Genomic DNA, 19642 nt, shown 5'->3' on the forward strand with positions numbered 1-19642 from the left:
GGGCCATGTTATTATCAGGAGGAGAATATGGGAGGTGCTGATACCAGGGCAAAAAGGGATAATAAGAAAGAGCTCAGAGTGAAAGACCTTAAATTTTTCACTAAAGCAATAGGTTGTTGGCTAAGAAGGTGGGGGAAAAGAAGAGGTTTGGAATAACTTCTATGGAGAATGAAATAGGGAATTAATTAAATTAGGGAGGAGTAAAAGAATTGCTTTGCCGAAATGAGGACCCAGTTGAAATTGGGTATTATGAATTATAATGTGCCTAGGCAGCAAAGTCATGTAACTTTCTCCATCTCTGTTCAGCAGTATATGAGCAGAAGTAGAGCAGGCAGATGGTGACAAACATTTTTAAATACAAATTTTCTAGATATCTTTTGTCATTACACGAAAGTCATTTCTGGACTCCTCTTCTCCTTCCCACCACCAACAGGATTACCAGATCCTATCATGGCAAAGAAAACAATTAAACAAAAATTTCCAGTACAATGACTGCATCCGACAGTGAATGCAGCATTTCATCCTAGTAGTCCTCCACCTCTCTGTCATGAAAAGGGAGGTATGATTTTTTATCTGTCAGTTACTCACAATTCAGCTTCCTTTTTCGGGATCTACACAGTTTATAGTGTGGTGTAGTCATTGTTTATATTGTTCTGCTTATTTCACCCTGGTTCACTATTAAGACGTCTCCCATGTGTCTCTGGATACCTCATATTTGTTGTTTCTTACTGCATAATGATATTCCATTACATTCATATGCCATAGTTATTTCAGACACTTCCCAATTAATGGTCATCCACTTTCCAGCAAACATTTATAAAACACCTAATTTATGCTGTTGTGTTAGGTGCTAGGAAAAAGACAAAGATTAAGCTGCCTCTGCCTGCAAGCAGCTTTTACATTTTACTGGTTTAACACATAAACAGATAAAAACTTTTTATGTTTGGCATACTAAACGCTGAACTTTTGTCTTTTCAGGTAATTCGAAAAAGAGTGGAACAGGAATTACCAAGTAATATAGAGACGCCTAATATTGTGCTTTCTAGTAATGCAAGTACTCAAACTAGAGAACCTTCTGTTGCTGATGAAAATGAAAATTCACAGAAAGCTGCTAACTTAAGGGCAGTATCTCAAAATGGAATCAACGATCAGACAATGATCTGTGGAACTTCTATGAACAGAGCGTTAGAAGACAGAGATGACTCTGCCTATGAAGCACTAGGCACAAAAGCAAATACTTTACAGAACAATCCAGAGCATAGCAGCACCAGAAACAAAATGACAGAGAGTCAGGAGTCATTAGAAAACAAAGATGGCGATTTGGAATATGTAATGATCAATTTGGAACCAATTACTTTCACTTTTGAGAAAAATGCCTGTCTGCCTGTGGAAACAGGATTTGCAAGTGGAGCTGCTAAAATACCAGACTCTGATAGACAATTAGTTAAAAAAGTATCACCTGTTGAAAGTCTTAGACAACAAATCCCCTTCCGTGAAATAGCCCAAGCACAAGGTGCTTCATCGGCAAATCAGGATCTCCAAGACATTCCATCTATGGCAGCAAATGTATCAACAGGAACTAAATATCTCTGTACCTCTTCTGTTACTAGAGAGACTCTTGCTAAGGAAACTGGCTCACTTCAGAAAGAAGTTCCCATTCCACTGTCAACATCACCATCAAGTACGATGTTAATTGAGGCAGTCTCATCAGTTGTAAGTTCTGGTGATCAGGCAACCTCTGATGAAACAAAACTACCTCAGGACACCTTTCTACAGACTCCAGGGCTCTATAGCATATCGTCTGAAGAGGTTATAGAATCATCCCAGGTTGAAGAAATAGTTTTAACACCTACTTTTGCCCCCTTGGAAAACAAGCAGACTGCTTCAGCTGGTTATATTCCATCAAGAGCTTCTAAATTAAACTATCCTTTAGGAAAGGAGACAAATGAGAGTGGCTTGAACAGTGAAAGGATGAATTTTGAATCTGTTAACTTAGCATTTACCAAAGAAACTTGCTTATCTTTGGGCAGAGAGGCAGTCAGCATAGAATTATCAGATGATTCAGATATTGAAGTAGCACTAACGATATCACCACCTACAAGTCCTCGAGACCAGGCACAATCTGATGAAATTATGCAGATTCAGGCTGTTCCATTAGAGAATGTAGAACTTCAAGTTGTAGCTGAAGAAATAATTGAGCCAGTAAACACAACTTTCCCCAAAAATAGAGGAACCAATTCTTCTGACTATTCCTCACTTCATACTGCAGCGTTGCAGAAACCATTAGAAAATAAAGAATGTAAAAGAGATGCTATAGATCCAGTTACTTTAGTAGTTGCTAAGGAATCATGTGCACTTGAGATTGGACAGGAAGTTAATATTATCTCTAACTCACCCTTTGATGGTGCCTTAATTGAGCCAGTGTCACCAGCTTCAATTCCTGATGATCAAGTGCCATCTAAAGAAACACCACTATCTCAGGATATTCCTCTTCAGATGTTAGAACTCCACAGTGCAATATCTAAAGAAGTTAGTAAAGCCACCCAGATTCAGTCAATAGATTTATCTTCAGAAGAAGATAGTGCATCTGCTAGTCATATTTTACCAGGAGGAAAACCTGCTACAACACATGGGAAACCAACAAAGCTTTCTACTGAAATGGCTTTGCCCTTAATTGATTATACAGAACAAAAAGAAAGTCACTTACTCCTTCACAGGAGAGCAGTTGAAGACCCTGTGGTCCAAAATAAGTATGATGATGCTAGATTTTTCCCAGGAAATTTTCAGTGTTCTGATACAGCATTAAACCAGACCACTTCGGTTGCTAAGTGTGAGGACTACAAGACTTCTTTTCAAGAATTGGAAAGATCAGATAATCTTTTGCAACAAACTAGTGAGGAAAACAAAAGTTTGGACTTAACACATACTGTTTTGGACACCCACAAAGCTCCACTTTGTCTTAGGAAGTTGATAGAAAATAGGTCTGTAGCTGAGCAAATCCATTCTTCAGCTGAATCTGATCTGACAAGTAATTCATTGGACCACAAGAGTAGCCCTTTGAACAGCAGGAAGGATTTACGTGGGCAAGATGAATATGATTATTTACATAATAAAACTCTGAATTCGACTTCAGTTGATCAATCTGATTTTATACAGATGTATTCACCCTCAAAGAACCCAAATGTTTGTATTTCCGTGGATGATACTTCACATCAAAGTAGATCAGGACAACTAAATGAAGAGAAGTTTCAAGAGCATGGAATTTCAATGGTCAATAGTCTAAAAAATGATGAAGTTATTTCCACTTTGCATGAAGAGTCCATCAATTTAAAAGGAACTAGCCTTGGGTCAAGCCTCACATCACTGTCAAAAGGGGAGGGAAAAACACAGATTCATCAGGAAGTTTCAGTATGTGAAACAAAAGATCAGTCAAATGGCATTTTTGCCACCAAAGAATCTAACATGGCATGCAGTGGTACATACCAAAATGTGGCAAACATAGCCAAAAACATGGAGGAAGAACATGCTGCTTTAGCTATTCAAAAACCTTGGGAAGCCTCTGGAGAGCTTGTAGAAGATGAGAATTCCATAGAGGAGACTGGAACTGAGAAAGATATGAAATCCCCTGATAGAAATATAGATACGAATTTGAACACTGAAATTTATTATGAATCACTTTCTGGAGAATCTGACCAAGAATGTTTTGGGGATATTAAACACTCCCAGTTGCAGTCCGAAGATTCTTGTCCCTTGAGAACCAGTCATGCCAACGAAGTTGAAGAAGCTACCATAACTAATTATGATACTCTGATGAATAATAGGACTGTCACAACAAGTAGTGACATTGAGAGCTGGAATTATTCTCATAAAAGTGCAGTGGCAGATGAAAGTGCCCAGCAAAGAAGCTGTTCAACTGGATTAAAGAAAGGGGATAAGTATGTACCCTTTTACATTAAAATCCGAGATCCTAACGGCACCCCCAGGACTTACACTAATTTTACTGTAACTAAGAAGCTCAAAGACACCACTAGGACTTTACATAACCTAAAGCAGCACCCTTGTGTTACAGCTCGGTGTGGCTTGATCAGCTCTTGGACAAGTACCTGGCAGGTGGCAGATGATCCAACCCAGAATACTTTGGATCTAGAATATCTGCGGTTTGCACATAAGCTAAAACAAATGGTAAAGAATGGGAAATCTCAGCTTTCTGGTACTAATTCCAGTCCTTTGCCAAAGGAATCACATGTCCAGAAAACTGTTGGAGTTTTTCCCTTGACAAAAGTAACTGAGACTCCAGTTATACATCCAACCTCCAGGAGCAGAAGTCCACTGCTGGTAACAATTATGCACTCAGAACCAAGACAACATACCTCAGACTGTCACAAAAAAAATCAAAAGCATAGTGACCTTAACAGTCTTTCCTCTTCCAGGCAAGACAGGGGTAGCCAGAGTAGAGCTATTCCAAATAATGAGAGAGATCCAGCCACTTCTTTGCACCTCAATAAGTTGAAATATGATAGGAAGCTGAAAGAATCTCGGAATGACATTTCACTCATTCTTAGTGAATATGCTGAATTCAATAAGGTGATGCTTAATAATAGCCAAAGGAACTACCAAGCTAATGATATGAGTGTTACCTCTGAAAAGGCTACATCCCCTAAGATATCATCTTTCCCAAGGAGAATGGCTTCCTATGAACACATGATTACAGATTTGTGTTCCAGTTTGCATGTCAAACTGAAAAGCGTTATAAAAGAGGCATGTAAAAGCACCTTCCTGTTCTACCTGGTTGAAACAGAAGATAGTTCATTCTTTATCAGAACAAGGGTAAGGCATCAACTTTTTCTTATATTTTTCCTTTACTTTGGTTATTTTTTAATGCTCAGCATTCTTGGTTTGAATCATACTGTTAAGTAGTGTATAAACTTCACATATTCCAAATTATTTAACTCATTTTAGGTAGTACAGTTGGCTTTTTCTTCTAGAACCTGTGGTTTCTGGTTATACTGCTATTTGTATTGCTGTTAGAAGATTCTTGATATGTCCAAACCAGGGATGAAAATAAATAGAATCTGGCATCATCAGTTTGACTAATTCATATCCAAATATAACTTTAAAAGTTCCAGAGCCAAATAGAAGTGACTTTTGGATTATTTAATCTGTGTGGATGTGTTGCTCTGTTGTATCTAGTACATGCCATGTGCTGTGCCAAAAAGAGGCAAGAGGCATTCTCTGCCTTAAAAGAGCTCACAATCTAATATTAATACAGTTAAATGAGAATTGCTCATGTTTGCCATTACTTTTCAATTTTAATTTGAATTTTGTTTTTTCTTGTATTCTGGAAATACTGTTTTCTTTGACCTGTATTGAATGCATTTATTCTTTGAATATTTGTAGCCAAATAATGTATCCATCTTGTGAAGATTTGACTTTAGGAAGAACTAGAAAGCAATCCAGATTTCCCATTTAATTTACTAACCTTAGCCTTCTTAAGAATTTCTTTACTGCTGTGTTAGGTATACACAATATACTTCTTTGATTAGAAAGCATTAGTTTAAAGCAGAGCAGATTTGTCTGTATAAGATTTGGAAAGGAGTGAGAATTGTTAAATATTTTTATTTTATGAGACCCGTTTCTGGATGTTTTATTAGATTCATTACTTAAAATTGATTATGCCACATTTGACATTGCTAGATATTGTACTGGTTAATATGGAAAGAATAATTAGGTAAATCAGGGTCTTGTTTACAATTCTGTTTAAAAGATTCTGCTTTTGTTAAATCCATTAATAACCCTAAGTAAATTCTATGTTTGGTTTTTTCACATATCAGACATTCAAACTTAACCAGGACTTTGGAACTTTGCATCATCCATGATTTCATTTGTCTGTATTATCCTTTTGATAATATAGGTTGCCATTCCCTTCATGCTTTTCTTATTCTATGTGACTTGAGTGAATGTTTCGCCATACATGTTCCATAGAGGATCTCCTCAGTTTAGTGAGGGACTACTTCCTTTTTTTTTTTCCCTCGTTTTTGGTTTTATATCTTAAGCCATTGTGCCACTTGAGTGGAATTGGGCAAGAATAGGAATTGATATGCAAACAAAAGACTATCAGTGAAATAGAAGCATTAATAGAACCTTGATTCATTCATTAGCTATTTTCATGTGGAGATTTGTTTTCTGTCTTTAGTTTTAAGAATTTTATCTGCTTGTGTTTAGAATTTTATTTTCATTTTTTTTAAGTCATAGGAAAACTACAGGTTTGATTTAACTTCTTAGTTCTTCTTTTATTGAAGACTCTCTAATAAACTAGTCATCCATGTCCACCTTAGTGTGTATTTCATGACCTGACTCTGGTATTTTACATGCACTCTGTATGCCTTTCAGAGAAAGGTCTGTGCACAGACTTCACGGAGATTATTCTTTACAAGAATAATGTAGACTGGGTATAACATAAGATAAGAAACACAGCTTCTTTTTTTTTTACATTTCAGTTATTTTGAAGGCACCTGTAGGGACCAGATATCTAAATAGATTAGGATTTTTTTTAGATTAGGGTTTTTTAAAACAAATTAAATATTCAGACCATCCTTGTTTTTTGTAGCCATTTTGTCTGCAACCTCAGTCTTTCCATTCATAAAAACTGGGGGTTACACTTGCTCCATACCAGATTCTCAGAGATTTAACCCTTTGTCCAGTAGAATAACATTGGAGATATTTATTATGCTTAAGTAATGGTTTCACAATTAAACAGTATGTAGAAGAGATCTTTTTTTGTTTAGAATAAACCTGAATTATATGTGAAAAGAAGCAGTAACAATCATTAATGGGAAACTATATTTTTAAATTACTATGAACTTGGTTTGTCTTTATAGCTCTTAAGACTGGCCAATCAGTCAACAATGTTTTTGTCCTCAGAAACTTATTTTTCCACTTAACATCTAATATGCTATGGACAACCAAATTTTTATCCCAGAGTTCTTTTGTTTCTTTTTCCCCCTTGTGTAGGCAGAGCTACCTCTATTTTTTTCCTGGACCTTTCTATCTTTCTGACATTTGGTAAATAATATAATTTATAGAGTTTCTATACCATGCCCTCACATTATGTGATAATTCTAAAAATGTTATTTAATGATTTTCTTCTATTAAGTAAATTAAACTAAATCACAGTACATCAAATTAATTTTATGTTGCTTTGTTTTTGAAAAGTTAATGATTATTTTTTGTAATCATTAGAAGCACCTGAATTGTCACCTAAGATGGCTATTTTTTTGAATTTTACCCTAAAAGATAGATGACTCTTATTTTCAACTTTTTTCCACTGTCTATCAATAATAAGCAAGATACTTGGTTTCTAAGTTTTAAGTCTTATCAGGAATGGCAGTAATTATTGTTTTCTACCTACTTCACAAGGACAGTGTATAGAAAGGTAGGACTACAGAATAATGAGCCTGATTTTCATATGTCATTTGTAGAAGTGAGAAAAAATGATCAAATGGACATGTTGCACCATTTTCAGCTTAAGGAGATACTTTAAAGGTCAGCCAGTTAGTCTTATGTTAACAGCTGTGGTTAATAAAGTGGTTAGTTACATCGATTAAGTGAGATGCTTTACCATAATAAAGAAAACTTATTAGGGAATAAATTAAATTGAGAAGAGATTTTTTGATGGTACAGAATGTAGAAAAAAAGAGTAGGGAAGATAAAGGAGCCATAAAGTTAAGACACTGGCTTGGATGCCCAGAGGTTCTGGTCTTTTATCCCTTCCACTAACTTGAATTTCCTTGTTTGATTTAAAAAAAAGAAAGAAAGAAAGAAAGAAAGGAATAGATGTTTTCTTAAACTCCCTTTGTATACTAAAAATTCTCTGTTTCTATTCATGATATATTTGTCCAGTCCATAGTATAATTGAAAGGTCGGTGTTTTGGTGTATTGAAAAATTAACTATGAGACTGGGCAGAACGCTAAATTTAGATAAAGAAAGCTTATTCTGGAAGGGGAAAATACTTTTAACATGAAAGTTTCTCTTAAACATTGTGCTATATTTTGAGTGATAAATAGAAACAACAAAGACTAGATATTTATTCTACTCTTCCAAGGGAAGCTATATAAAATAGGATATTATTTACTTATTTATTTGCAAAATAGTTACCGGTGGTGAAACATGACGTTTCTTAAATATGGCCTGAAAACAAAGCATCAAAGTCTTCTGTGTAAAACTTAGAACGTCCCCAAACCAAGAAAATGCTTATTCTGAAAAGCACAAATGATGATATTAAATCTCTGTGATGTGAATGCAGGCTGAATTTATCTCTCAGTGCCTTGCAATCCTATAATATAAAAATCCTACCATGTTTGAGAAATTCTTTGAGATGCAAAATGAATTGTGGGTCATTGTCTTCTCTACCACTGGTGCTTCAGCTCATGGTGTACTTTCTATGGAATTTTTTTGACCAAAAATAGTACCCAGCTTAAGCACCTATACTGTTCACCAGATTTAACTTTAACTTCTAGATGTTTCCATTAATCATTTTATGTCATTATAACTAAAGATTGGCTAGTTATTTAAACCGATGTATTATGAAGGCAATAACAAAAAAAAGCTGAAAATGTTTTGAACAAAGATAGTCTTCTAGAGTAACTGTTTTGAAGAAGACAGCATGTATTTGGCCATAAAATTTTTAATTTTTCTTTTTAAAAAACTTACTGTTTTTGTCAGCAAGGTATTGAATCGAAAGTTATTGTTTTATTAATAGTATCATTCATCATTGTTCTAAATATTGCACTGGAGGTACTCTATAGTAAAAAGTAAAAGCTATATTTCTTTACTAGAACATAATTTGACAAATTGTATAAACTGTTGTATTATTTTTAATAAAATATGTTATTTTTGCTAACATGACTTTTTTCCTGTATTTCAGAGTCTGCTGAGAAAAGAAGGCCATAAAGAAATTGAACCCCAGCATTTCTGTCAAGCATTGCACAGGGAGGCTGAAACATTAGTAGTCATCATTAAAAATGAGGACATATCAACACATGTACATCAAGTAAGTTAAAGAAACATTTCTTACAGAATACTGACTTAAATAATTTTGATTTATTTCACAATAATCAGGATGTTGGCCAGCTTTTAGTATTTTCTTTCCAATTCATTTTCTCATTTTATCTTTTTTAAAAATAGCTTACTATAAAACAATTTTAAAAGCAAAATCAGAGTTACAGAATTGCAGCATTGGAAGGGACCTCAAAAGCCAGCCTATCTGAACAAAAATTCCCTTGCTGTCATACTCAACATGTGATCATCTAGCCATTGAAAAAACCTACTGTCCCCTGAAGCAGCCCCTCACACTTTTGGATAGCTCTTATCATTTGGAAGTTTGTCTTTAAATCAAGTCTAAATTTGTCTTTTTGAATCTTCTACCCATTGTCCTGGTTCTACCCTCTGGAGCTTGCTCAAATATGTCTTAACCTCTTCTATGTGGTAGATTTTTAAATATTTAAAGACAGCTCTCATAGTTCTACTAAGTTTTACTTCCTCCAAGACAAAAAAAAACATCAGTTCCCTCAGTTATCATATAGCATAAATTGGAAGCCTTTAGGTATCATGCTCACCCTTATTTAGATACTTTTCAGCTTGTCAGTGTATTTCCTAAAATGTGGTACTCAGACCAACGCAGTATTTCAGATATAATCCAAGGCAAAGTATAACAGGATTGTTGTTTCTTTATTCCTTAATAATATGTTTCTATCAGCCTTCTCTCTTAGTCTTAGATTTTCTAGGGATAGAATTCTCTACATAATTTTTTAAATACGGTCCTGCTGGTTCATCATAATTTCTGTTTTCTAAAAGCTGATCTAAAATTATGGTGAATTTTTATGACTCATTAAAGTCTTGAACTAATCTTCATAACTGCTAGGTCATTCCATTGAACTGAACGTAAAATTCCTGTAGTTGCCCATTCCAGTTTTCCATTCCAGTTCCATTAGGTCTTGAAAAGCTTGGGTTGGTAATCCAGGTCAGAGTCCCAGTAGCTCTTATGAATCAAATGTTATACCTATCTGCCATATCACATGCTTGATTCATATTGACTTTGTAATCTAAACCCCTCCCCCCCCCCCCCAGATTAACTAAATTTGATAGAGCCATTATGCTGTTGTAATTTGTCAAGTTCTCTTTGGATTCTGATTCTGTCATCCAGTAATATTTATCTGTGCTAGCTTCGGATAATACAAATTTTTAAGGTATGCCACTTTTGCCTTTATCTAAATCACTGATAAAAATGCCAAGCAGCACAGAACCAAACACAGATCCCTAGGGCATTCAACTGGAAACCTCTTTCCAAATTAACATCAAATGATTAATGATTGTTCTTTGGTTAGAGCCATTTAACTGATTTCAAAACTGCCTATTTATCATTTAGCCTACATCACTCCATTTTGTTCACAAAAATCACTTTAAAAATTTTATTAAATGTTTTGTTAAAGTCTATGGAAGCTATGTATATATTACACTGATTTTATAGGTCCTAATTAAGTTGGATTTTTTTTTTTTTAGGTAAATAAAGTTGTTCTGGAATGACTTGTTCTTAATTAAGACATGCTGACTTTTTATGATTATCACCTCCATTAGATATAATGTCATTTTTATTATATTTCCTTGGTCTACTCTTGAACAATTAATATTTTTCCAAATATTTAGATGTCTTTACTTGTGTTAAGAGAGTATCTGTATTCATATATACTTCCTTTGCATGACTTGTCAAGTAGATTCCCAAGTATTTTATAATTTCTGTAGTTATTTTAAATGGAATCTTTATATCCATCTCTTCCTGATGGGTTTTGCTGGTAAGATACAGAAATGTCGATGGTTTGCGTGGATTTATTTTACATCCTTTAAGTTAGCTGAAGTAGTTAATTGTTTTTTAGTTGACTCTTGAGAATCTTCTAAGTACACCATCATATCATCTGCAAAAAAGCTATAGTACTTTTTCCTCCTTTCTTATGCTTATCCCCTTAATTTCTTTTGTTTTTTCTTACTAGTATAACCAGGATTTTCTAGCACTATTATCAAATAGTACTGATGGTAATAGACAGTTTTGCTTTATCCCTTATTTTATTGGAAAGACTTCTAGTTTATTCCTCATTACAGAAACTGCAAACTCTTGGTTTTAGAAAGGTATGACTTATCCATTTATTTCTACACTACCTTAAAAAAAAGAAATGAGGCTTGTATCTTATTTATATTTTCTGCATCTGTTGGTATAATAATAAGATTTTTGTTGTTGTTATTTTTGTGGTCAATGCTTACTGTTTCCCTAACATGGAAACAGGCCTTCATTCCTGGTATAAAATCACTCTGATCATAGTTTATAGTCTTTATAATGTATTACTATATTCTCCTTGCTAAAATTTTATTTAAAATACTTGGGTTGATATTAATTAGGAATAGTGGTCTATAGTTTCTTTCTCTGTTTTGAAACTTCCTGGTTGCAGTATGAAGTATTAAGAACATATTTGTATGAAAGCAGGAATTTGGGAGGATACCTTTTCCTATTTTTTCAAATAACTTTCGTGGTATTGGAGTGGTTTTAAATAGTGGTTCATTTATGGCTTCTTCAATTTCTTTTTCTGATATTGGAGCTAAGTCCTCTTTCTTGTTATATTTTAAAATGAACATTTATATTTTTGTAACTACTCATCCATTTCATTTAGAGTGTTGGTGTTCTGAAATAGGTTCCAGTAATTTTTTTATGAGTTGTGAACTTTTTTCATTTTTGACCTTATTTGGTTTTCTTTTTTATAAATCACATTAGCTAATGTTTTGTCTATTTTACTTTTTTAAAAATAGAAAACAGCTCCTAGTTTTACTAATTCAGTGTTTAGTTGGTTTTTTCTTTCAGTCATGTTATATCTCTTTGATTTTTAGGATTTCTGTGTTGAGATTTAATTGGAGGTTTTTAATTTGTTGGTTTTGAGTTTTGGGGGTTTTTTTATTTGTTGATTTATTTCTTCTCTCTTTTATTGATGAAAAGGTTTAGAAATTAAAAATTTTCTTCTAAAGACTGCTTTAGCTAATTCCCCAAAACTTAGTTATTGTTGTCTCATTGCTGTCATTATTAATAAAATTATTGATTCTTTAATTTGTTCTTTGACATAGCCATTCTTTAGAAATGTTAGTCTCAAATTTTTAATCTTTTCTTCATATTCTTTGAATATAATTTTGTTGCAGCATGGTCCACAAAAGATGTGCATATTATTTCTGCTTTTCTGCATTTATTTGTGATGTTTTTATGCCCTAACAATCAGATTTATAAAGGTGCCATGTATAGCTGAGATATAGATATTTTATATATATACATATACATGTTCATATGTATGTTTGTGGGTGTGTGTATACATTCTCATTCAGTAATCTCTGGAGCTATATCATAAACCAGTAATTTTTCAAAAATTCTAATTAGATGTTATACTTTTTTTTGTTTTGCGTTTAGATTTATGTAGGTCTGAAAGGGATAAATTGAAGTCCCTCACTATCATATTTTTACTGTCTATTTCTTTCTGTAACTTAAATTTATCTTTTTCTTTTAAGGATTTAGAGGCTATGCCATTGGCTGTATAATTAATATTGATATTGTCTGTGGTACCTTTCAAGAAAATAGTTTCCCATTTATCTTTTTTAATTAAGCCTATTTTTGCTGTTGCCTTGTCGGAGATCATGATTGCTACTCCGGTTTTTTTTTTTTCTTTTTTTACTTTTTTAGCTGAATCATAAAAAGATTTTCCTCAGCCCCCCCTTATTTTAATTTGTTTCTTATAAACACCATATTGTTGGATCTCCCTTCTAATCAGTTTCTTTTCCATTTTATGAGCGAGTTCATTGAAACTAACAGTAATTGTTGTTAACTTTGTGTTTTTTCCATCTTCTCATATACGTTTCCATCTGTTTCCTGCCCTCTTTTTATAAATGATAATAATGATGGTAGCTAACATTTATATAGCCAGGCACTGTGTTAAGTGCTTTACAATTATATTATTTTCTTTGATCCTCACAGTAACCCTGGAAGATGGGTGCTATTATTATCCTCATTTTGCAGATGAGGACACTTGAGACAAACAGCTGTTAAGTGATTTACCCAGGGTTACACTGCTAAGGAGTGTCTTAGTTTTGATTTGATTCAGGTCTTCCTGAATCCAAGCCCAAGCTCTGTCTACTTTGCCATCTAGATGGTAGTGAGGGAGGAGGAAACTCAAGTTTGGTGCTTCTGCTCCCTTGCCTCCCTTTTTTCACCCAGCATGCAATCACAGGTTCTTATCCTTTCTTTTTAACCCCTCTTCAAGATTTTACCCTCCTTAGAATTTGTTATGCTTAGATCTAATCTCTCCCTTAATCTACTCCCCCTCTTATTCCCTCTGCCTCTCACTTTTCCTTTCTGTTGAGTGAAATGTATTTCTGTGCCCAAGTGCGTATGTCTGTTCTTTCCTCTTTTGACTGGTTCAGGTGAGAGTGGGGTTGAAATGTTGCCCATTCACCCCACCACTTCTTGTTTATAAAGTCTTCTACTTACCTACCACAGTTATGTGAGGTGATATATTCTCCATCTTTCCTCTCCTTTTTCCCCTCTAGTGTATTGCTTCCCCCCTCCTCCCTTTTCATTCTTTTTTTAAGGTCATGAAAACAAAATAGAACCAGTCCCAGGCCCTTTAATTGAACTCTCTTAAGATGTCTGATGATGATGATGATGATGATAGAGTTTTGAGAGGATAAGTGTATCATCTCCCTCTATTAGAATGTGAACAGTTCTTTCTTTCAGAAAGAGAGATTCTTTCTTTCTTTCTCTTCCTTCTTTCCCTTCCTTCTTTCCTTTTTATTTGATATTTTTAGTTTCCAGTATTGGTTTCCACAAGATTTTGAATTACAAATTTTCTCCCCATTTCTACCCTCCCCCCCAACTCCAAGATGGCATATATTCTGATTGCCCCATTCCCCAGTCAGCCCTCCCTTCTGTCACCCCACTCCCCACCATGCCCTTTTCCCTTACTTTCTTGTAGGGCAAGATGGATTTCTACACCCTGTATATCTTATTTCCCAGTTGCATGTAAAAACAACTTTTTATTTTGAACATCTGCTTTTAAAATTTTGAGTTCCAAATTCTCTCCCTTCTTCCCTCCCCACTGTGTTGGTGATCAAGATGGGCTCTTAGCACTTATTCAACCAAGTGCCCTTGAGGAGTTTTGGCTTTTATCTCCTTGATTAAATTAGGTAACTAAGGTGGGGCTCCAGGTGGGGCCCATGAAAGGAGGTCTGATTATATCTTCTGCTGCCAAGTAGGCCCAAAACCCCTAGCTGTTAGGTGCTAAGCCTTGTGAGCATGAAGCCCTCAAAGTCCTAGGGGGAGGTGCTAACTCCAGAGCCAGTAGTAAGAGCGTAAGTTCTGCTCGCTCAGATGATTTTTGATGATGGCTAAAGAGTGCATAAAAAGAGAAGACAGAGCTGTTTGCTTAGGGCTCTCACTCTTGGTGGCGCACTAATGTGGAGACTCTGGGCAGCTGTAGTTAAGAGCCCTCCAGCTTGTAAACCCAGATGTTCGGACTTTGTTAAACTCTGGTAACTAAGAATTGAGATTTGAATCAGACAAGGTCTGTCTGTTGATGTTTGTAATTTGTTTGTATTTGCTCTGAAGCTCAGGGTGCTGGATTTTCCCCCTGAGCTGAATGAATGATATTTGTATGTTGGATTAAATTGAGATTGTTAACCCCTTAACAGTGCTTTCCTTAGTAAAGCAGATCAAAAGAACCTGGGCTTGCAGTGTTCTGTGAGCTGGTTGTTGTTGGTTTTACACCGCGACAGCCGCTGCTAGCCGGATTGTTGCAACACCCACCCGCCCTCCCTAAGAAGGCAAGCAATTCAACATAGGCCACATGTGTATCATTATGCAAAAGTCTTCCTCGATACTTATGTTGTGAAAGACTAACTGTATTTTGCTCCCTCCTATCCTGTCCCCCTTCATTCATTTTTCTCCCTTGACCCTGTGCCTTTTTGAAAGTGTTTGCTTTTGATTACCTCCTCCTTCATCTGCCCTCCCTTCTATCGTCCCCCCCCCCCTTTTTTATCTCCTTCCTCCTTTCCTGTGGGGTAAGATACCTATTTGAGTGTGTATGTTATTCCCTCCTCAGGTCAAATCCGATGAGCGCAAGATTCACTCATTCCCCCTCACCTGCCCCCTCTGCCTTTGTGAGGACCTGATACACACACACACACACACACACACACACACACACACACACACCTATGTATATGTATGTATATTCCCTTCAGCTACCCTAATAATGAGGTCTCATGAATTTATACACATCATTTTTCCCTGTAGGAATCTAAACAAAATAGTTCAACTTTAGTAAGTCCTTTGTGATTTCTCTTTCTTGTTTACCTTTTCATGCTTCTCTTGATACTTGTATTTGAAAGTCAAATTTTCTATTTAGCTCTGGTCTTTTCACTGAGAAAGCTTGAAAGTCCTCTATTTTATTGAAAGTCTATATTTTGCCCTGGAACATTATACTAAGTTTTACTGGGTAGGTGATTCTTGGTTTTAATCCTGGCTCCATCATCCTATGGAATATCATATTCCAAGCCCTTTGATCCCTTAATGTAGAAGCTGCTAGATCTTGTGTTATTCTGATTGTGTTTCCATAGTACTCAAATTGTTTCTTTCCGGCTGCTTGCAGTATTTTCTCCTTGATGTGGGAGCTCTGGAATTTGGCAACAATATTCCTAGGAATTTTGTTTTTGTTATCTTTTTCAAGAGGCGATTGGTGGATTCTTTCAATTTCTATTTTACTCTCTGGTTCTAGAATATCAGGGCAGTTTTTCTTGATAATTTCTGTAAAGATGATGTCTAGGCTCTTTTTTTGATCATGGCTTTCAGGAAGTCCAATAATTTTTAAATGATCTCTCCTGGATCTCTTCTCCAAGTCAGTGGTTTTTCCAGTGAGATATTTCACATTGTCTTCCAATTTTCATTCTTTTGGTTCTGTTTTATAATATCTTGATTTCTAATGAAGTCACAGCTTCCACTTGCTCCATTCTAATTTTTAGGGTGGTATTTTCTTCAGTGGTCTTTTGGACCTCCTTTTCGATTTGCCTAATTCTGCCTTTTAAGGCATTCTTCTCCTCATTGACTTTTTGGAGCATTAGTCTATTTTTTAAGGTGTTATCTTCCTCAGTATTTTTTTGGGTCTCCTTTAGCAAGTCATTGACTTGTTTTTCATGATTTTCTTGCATCAATCTCATTTCTCTCACCAATTTTTCCTCTCCTTCTCTTATTTGTTTTTCCAAATCCTTTTTGAGTTCTTCCATGGCATGAGACCAATTTCATATTTTCCTTGGAGGCTTTTGATGTGAGCTCTTTGACTTTTTTGACTTCTTCTGGCTGTTTTTTTTTTGTCAACAAAAGGAGATTCATTAGTCTGAGTCTTTCACTGCCTGTTCGTGTTCCTAGCCAACTACCTGACCCTTGAGTTTTTTGTAAGGGTATGACTGGCTTCAGAATGGCAAGTGCTCTGTCCCCAGCATTGTACTGCTGTTTTCAGAGCTACTTGTACAAGGCAAGCTCTACCATATCAGCGCTCCTCCCCCAGGAACCTTCAACCAGGACCATGACCCAGATCCAAGCAGGCAAAGCAAGAGAACCCTTCCTCTGTGCCAGCAAAGTGCTCCCTGCACTCCCACTCTGGTCTGCCAGTTTAGTCCTCCCACCAGTCCTGGTGCCAGAAACAACTGAAGTTGGAGCTCTGGAAGCAGCCATGGGAGCTTCCTGCTTCTGAAGCCGCTGCGCTGCACCACCTCCATCACCCCTGGGGCTGCAGCCGACCACTCCTCTAACCCTGCTCCAGCAGTTTTCTCACTGACCTAAGTTGTCTTTGGTGTTTGTGAGTTGAAAAGTCTGGTAGCTGCCACAGCTCAGTGATTCAAGGCCCTATGGCTTGCTGCACCCGATCTCCTCAGTGCCTCGTCTGTCCTGGTGCAGCCCACGCTGGGCTGTGCTCTACTCCCAGCACGGTGTGATAGACCCTTCTCAGCGACCATCCAGGCCATCGGGCTGGAGACCTGCTTCCTTCTGTTATTTCTTGGGTTCTGTAGCTCTAGAATCTGTTCAGAACCGTTTTTTACAGGTCTTTGGAGGGATTTGGTGGAAAGCTTCAGTGAGTCCCTGCTTTCCTGCCGTCATCTGAACCTTTCATTTTTTTCATCAGAAAAGACAAAATTTACTTAATTCTTAATTATCTAAAATATATAATGTGTTTGCAACCTTTTAAAGTATGTATTTGCTGTCACATTCTATATTTCAATGAGATCTGGCTCACTTAACACAAACCATCAGTCTACTATAACATGAGAGTGCCAGATTATGATAGAGAAATAGAAATGAGCAGCTGGATGACACAGCCAATTACTTCTCATGCCTTTTGTCAGGGTGGTTTGTCATGATTAATTTGACAACCTCAACATTTCCTGTCTTTCTGCTTTTGCAGTTCACATACCTGCTTTGATGACTTACATTTTAGTTTGTGGCCTTTCATTTTTTCACAAAGCACCTCCAGATTGTGGTACACTTCCTTTAAAATAGCCAACTTAAATGAAGAGGATTGTCATCTCAGCAACGTTCTTAGGATTACAAGTTTTTAAAAATATGAAATTGTTCTTGTCCTCCATGCAAGGGCATATAGCATACATATGGATAAGTAACAAATTTGGACAGTAATTTGAGGAAGGAGAAAACATTAACAACTGGGATAGCACAGAAGATAATGGAAAAAATGGCCAAGTGAAAAAATGTGTTTCAGTGAACAAAATCCCATGGATTTTCCTTTACTAGATGGTCATTTTATTTTGGACAGATTCCTTCCTTGCTGAGACTGAAGCAGTTCTCCAGTGTCATGTTTGCTGGAGTTGACAGCCCAGGAGATATCCTGGATGGTACCCATCAGGAGCTGTTTCGTACAGGAGGCTTTGTGGTGTCTGATGACAAAGTATTAGAAGCTGTAACATTAGGTTTGTCTTTTTTTTTTCTCTTTCTTTGGAACTCAGGTAGATAGTTTACTTGAAAGTTGGCACTCAGGCAGGATGCCAGATGTAGTGCAGTCCAAAGGAATCAATTTTTATGATCACTCCAACTTTCACTGATATATTAGAATCTTGTCATGGGTTACTAAATTCTGTTAGAATAAAGAGAATTTGTTTGGATCCTCACATACTTTTATGATATAGAATGCTCATGGAAGAACACATTAACCAGGATAAAGTCGTCTCTGTTATAGTCACCCTGTTCTGGCTACTAAGTCCCAGTCTCTTAATAATTGTATGTGTTTCTACAAAGATATTGACTTACCTAAGATTAGAAGATTTTAAAAGTATAATGTAAGAAGGACAAAAGCATCCACAAAGATAGACTGGGTCCTAGGCAGTTGTCTGTCTCATAGGCATATAGTGTATATTTATAGATGCAATAACACGGCCTCCCGTGAAGGTGAATTATCCAGGATCCAAGCATTTTGCTTCCTGTATGCTTTATAGTAGCTCAGCATTTCAGATGCTAATGAATAAAATATTCCTGTCACTATTGTGCCTCCCCTTCCCCATACATGTCATAGTGTCAGGGGGTTGGCGTATAGTTCAAGGACAGTAAATTAAAATGTGTATTTGAAATGCAGTATGCATTTGCATAGGACACATGCGTAGGGTTGGCAGCCACTATCCTAAGTCCAAAGGTGATGTTAATGATATTCAGACAAACCTAGAGATGTACGTACTTCTTGGAAGCTGGGATAAGTGGATTTGGGGCCCAACAGTTGTTTTTCGTTGAAATTGATAAATTCTTTTTTACAGTTCAGCTAAAGGAAATTGTCAAAATCTTGGAAAAACTAAATGCATATGGAAGGTGGAAATGGTTACTTCATTATAAAGAAAGTAAAAAACTAAAAGAGGATGTAAGGTAAGGCTCTTTGAGTTTTCATTCTCTTACAAACTAAAAATCCATTCTGGAATCTTCAGTTGTACTAAGACCAAGAGAAAGCACTTTTATTGAGGAGTCATCAGACTTATGTCTTCTTCTACCCCCTTTTTTTTTTAACATCCTGAATGGAAATGCCAAGGTATGTGACTATTGCCACAACCTCAGCAGTAATGTTGGAAGATGTCTGCTTCCTAGTGAAGAACAAACCCTGTACGAGAGACAGTTTGCATGTGGACCTACTTGAAGGGTAGTAATATATTCCTTTCTAGCTCTAGTATTGAATAATTCAGCAAGCACTTATTAAGTACCTGCTGTGTTCTTAACAAGTAGAATTAAATTATTTAACATACAAAAATAATTGAAACATGTCACTGGTCGGGACATAAATTTTTCCCATTCTTCAAGCAATCCTTTGCTGTAACCAAGTACTTCTGCTAAGCCATTGTCACCACCACCACCTTCATTCTCTTCTCCTTCCTCTCCCCCTCACACCAAAAAAATAAAAAGATTTTTAGTCACGCAGGAGCAAATTAAGCTGGGTTCTTGAACAGTTTTGGAGAGAAGTCTGAATAAATGAACAAGCAAATGCATTTAGTAAATGCAAAGTGCCAGAGATGCAAATAGGAAAG

At 36.0% G+C, this 19642-nt stretch overlaps 1 protein-coding gene across 1 annotated transcript in view; it reads left to right on the forward strand.

The window, feature by feature from the left end:
* Positions 1-19642, forward strand: part of TASOR2 (transcription activation suppressor family member 2) — a 104604-nt gene that overhangs the window by 80296 nt on the left and 4666 nt on the right. The window contains 4 exon segments of the mRNA XM_036760699.1: positions 979-4827; positions 8925-9050; positions 17899-18052; positions 18887-18992. Of these exon segments, the coding sequence (XP_036616594.1) occupies positions 979-4827; positions 8925-9050; positions 17899-18052; positions 18887-18992 (4235 nt within the window).

This window comes from Trichosurus vulpecula, chromosome 5 (assembly GCF_011100635.1).
Source record: "Trichosurus vulpecula isolate mTriVul1 chromosome 5, mTriVul1.pri, whole genome shotgun sequence".
NCBI classification, from domain to species: Eukaryota; Metazoa; Chordata; class Mammalia; order Diprotodontia; family Phalangeridae; genus Trichosurus; species Trichosurus vulpecula.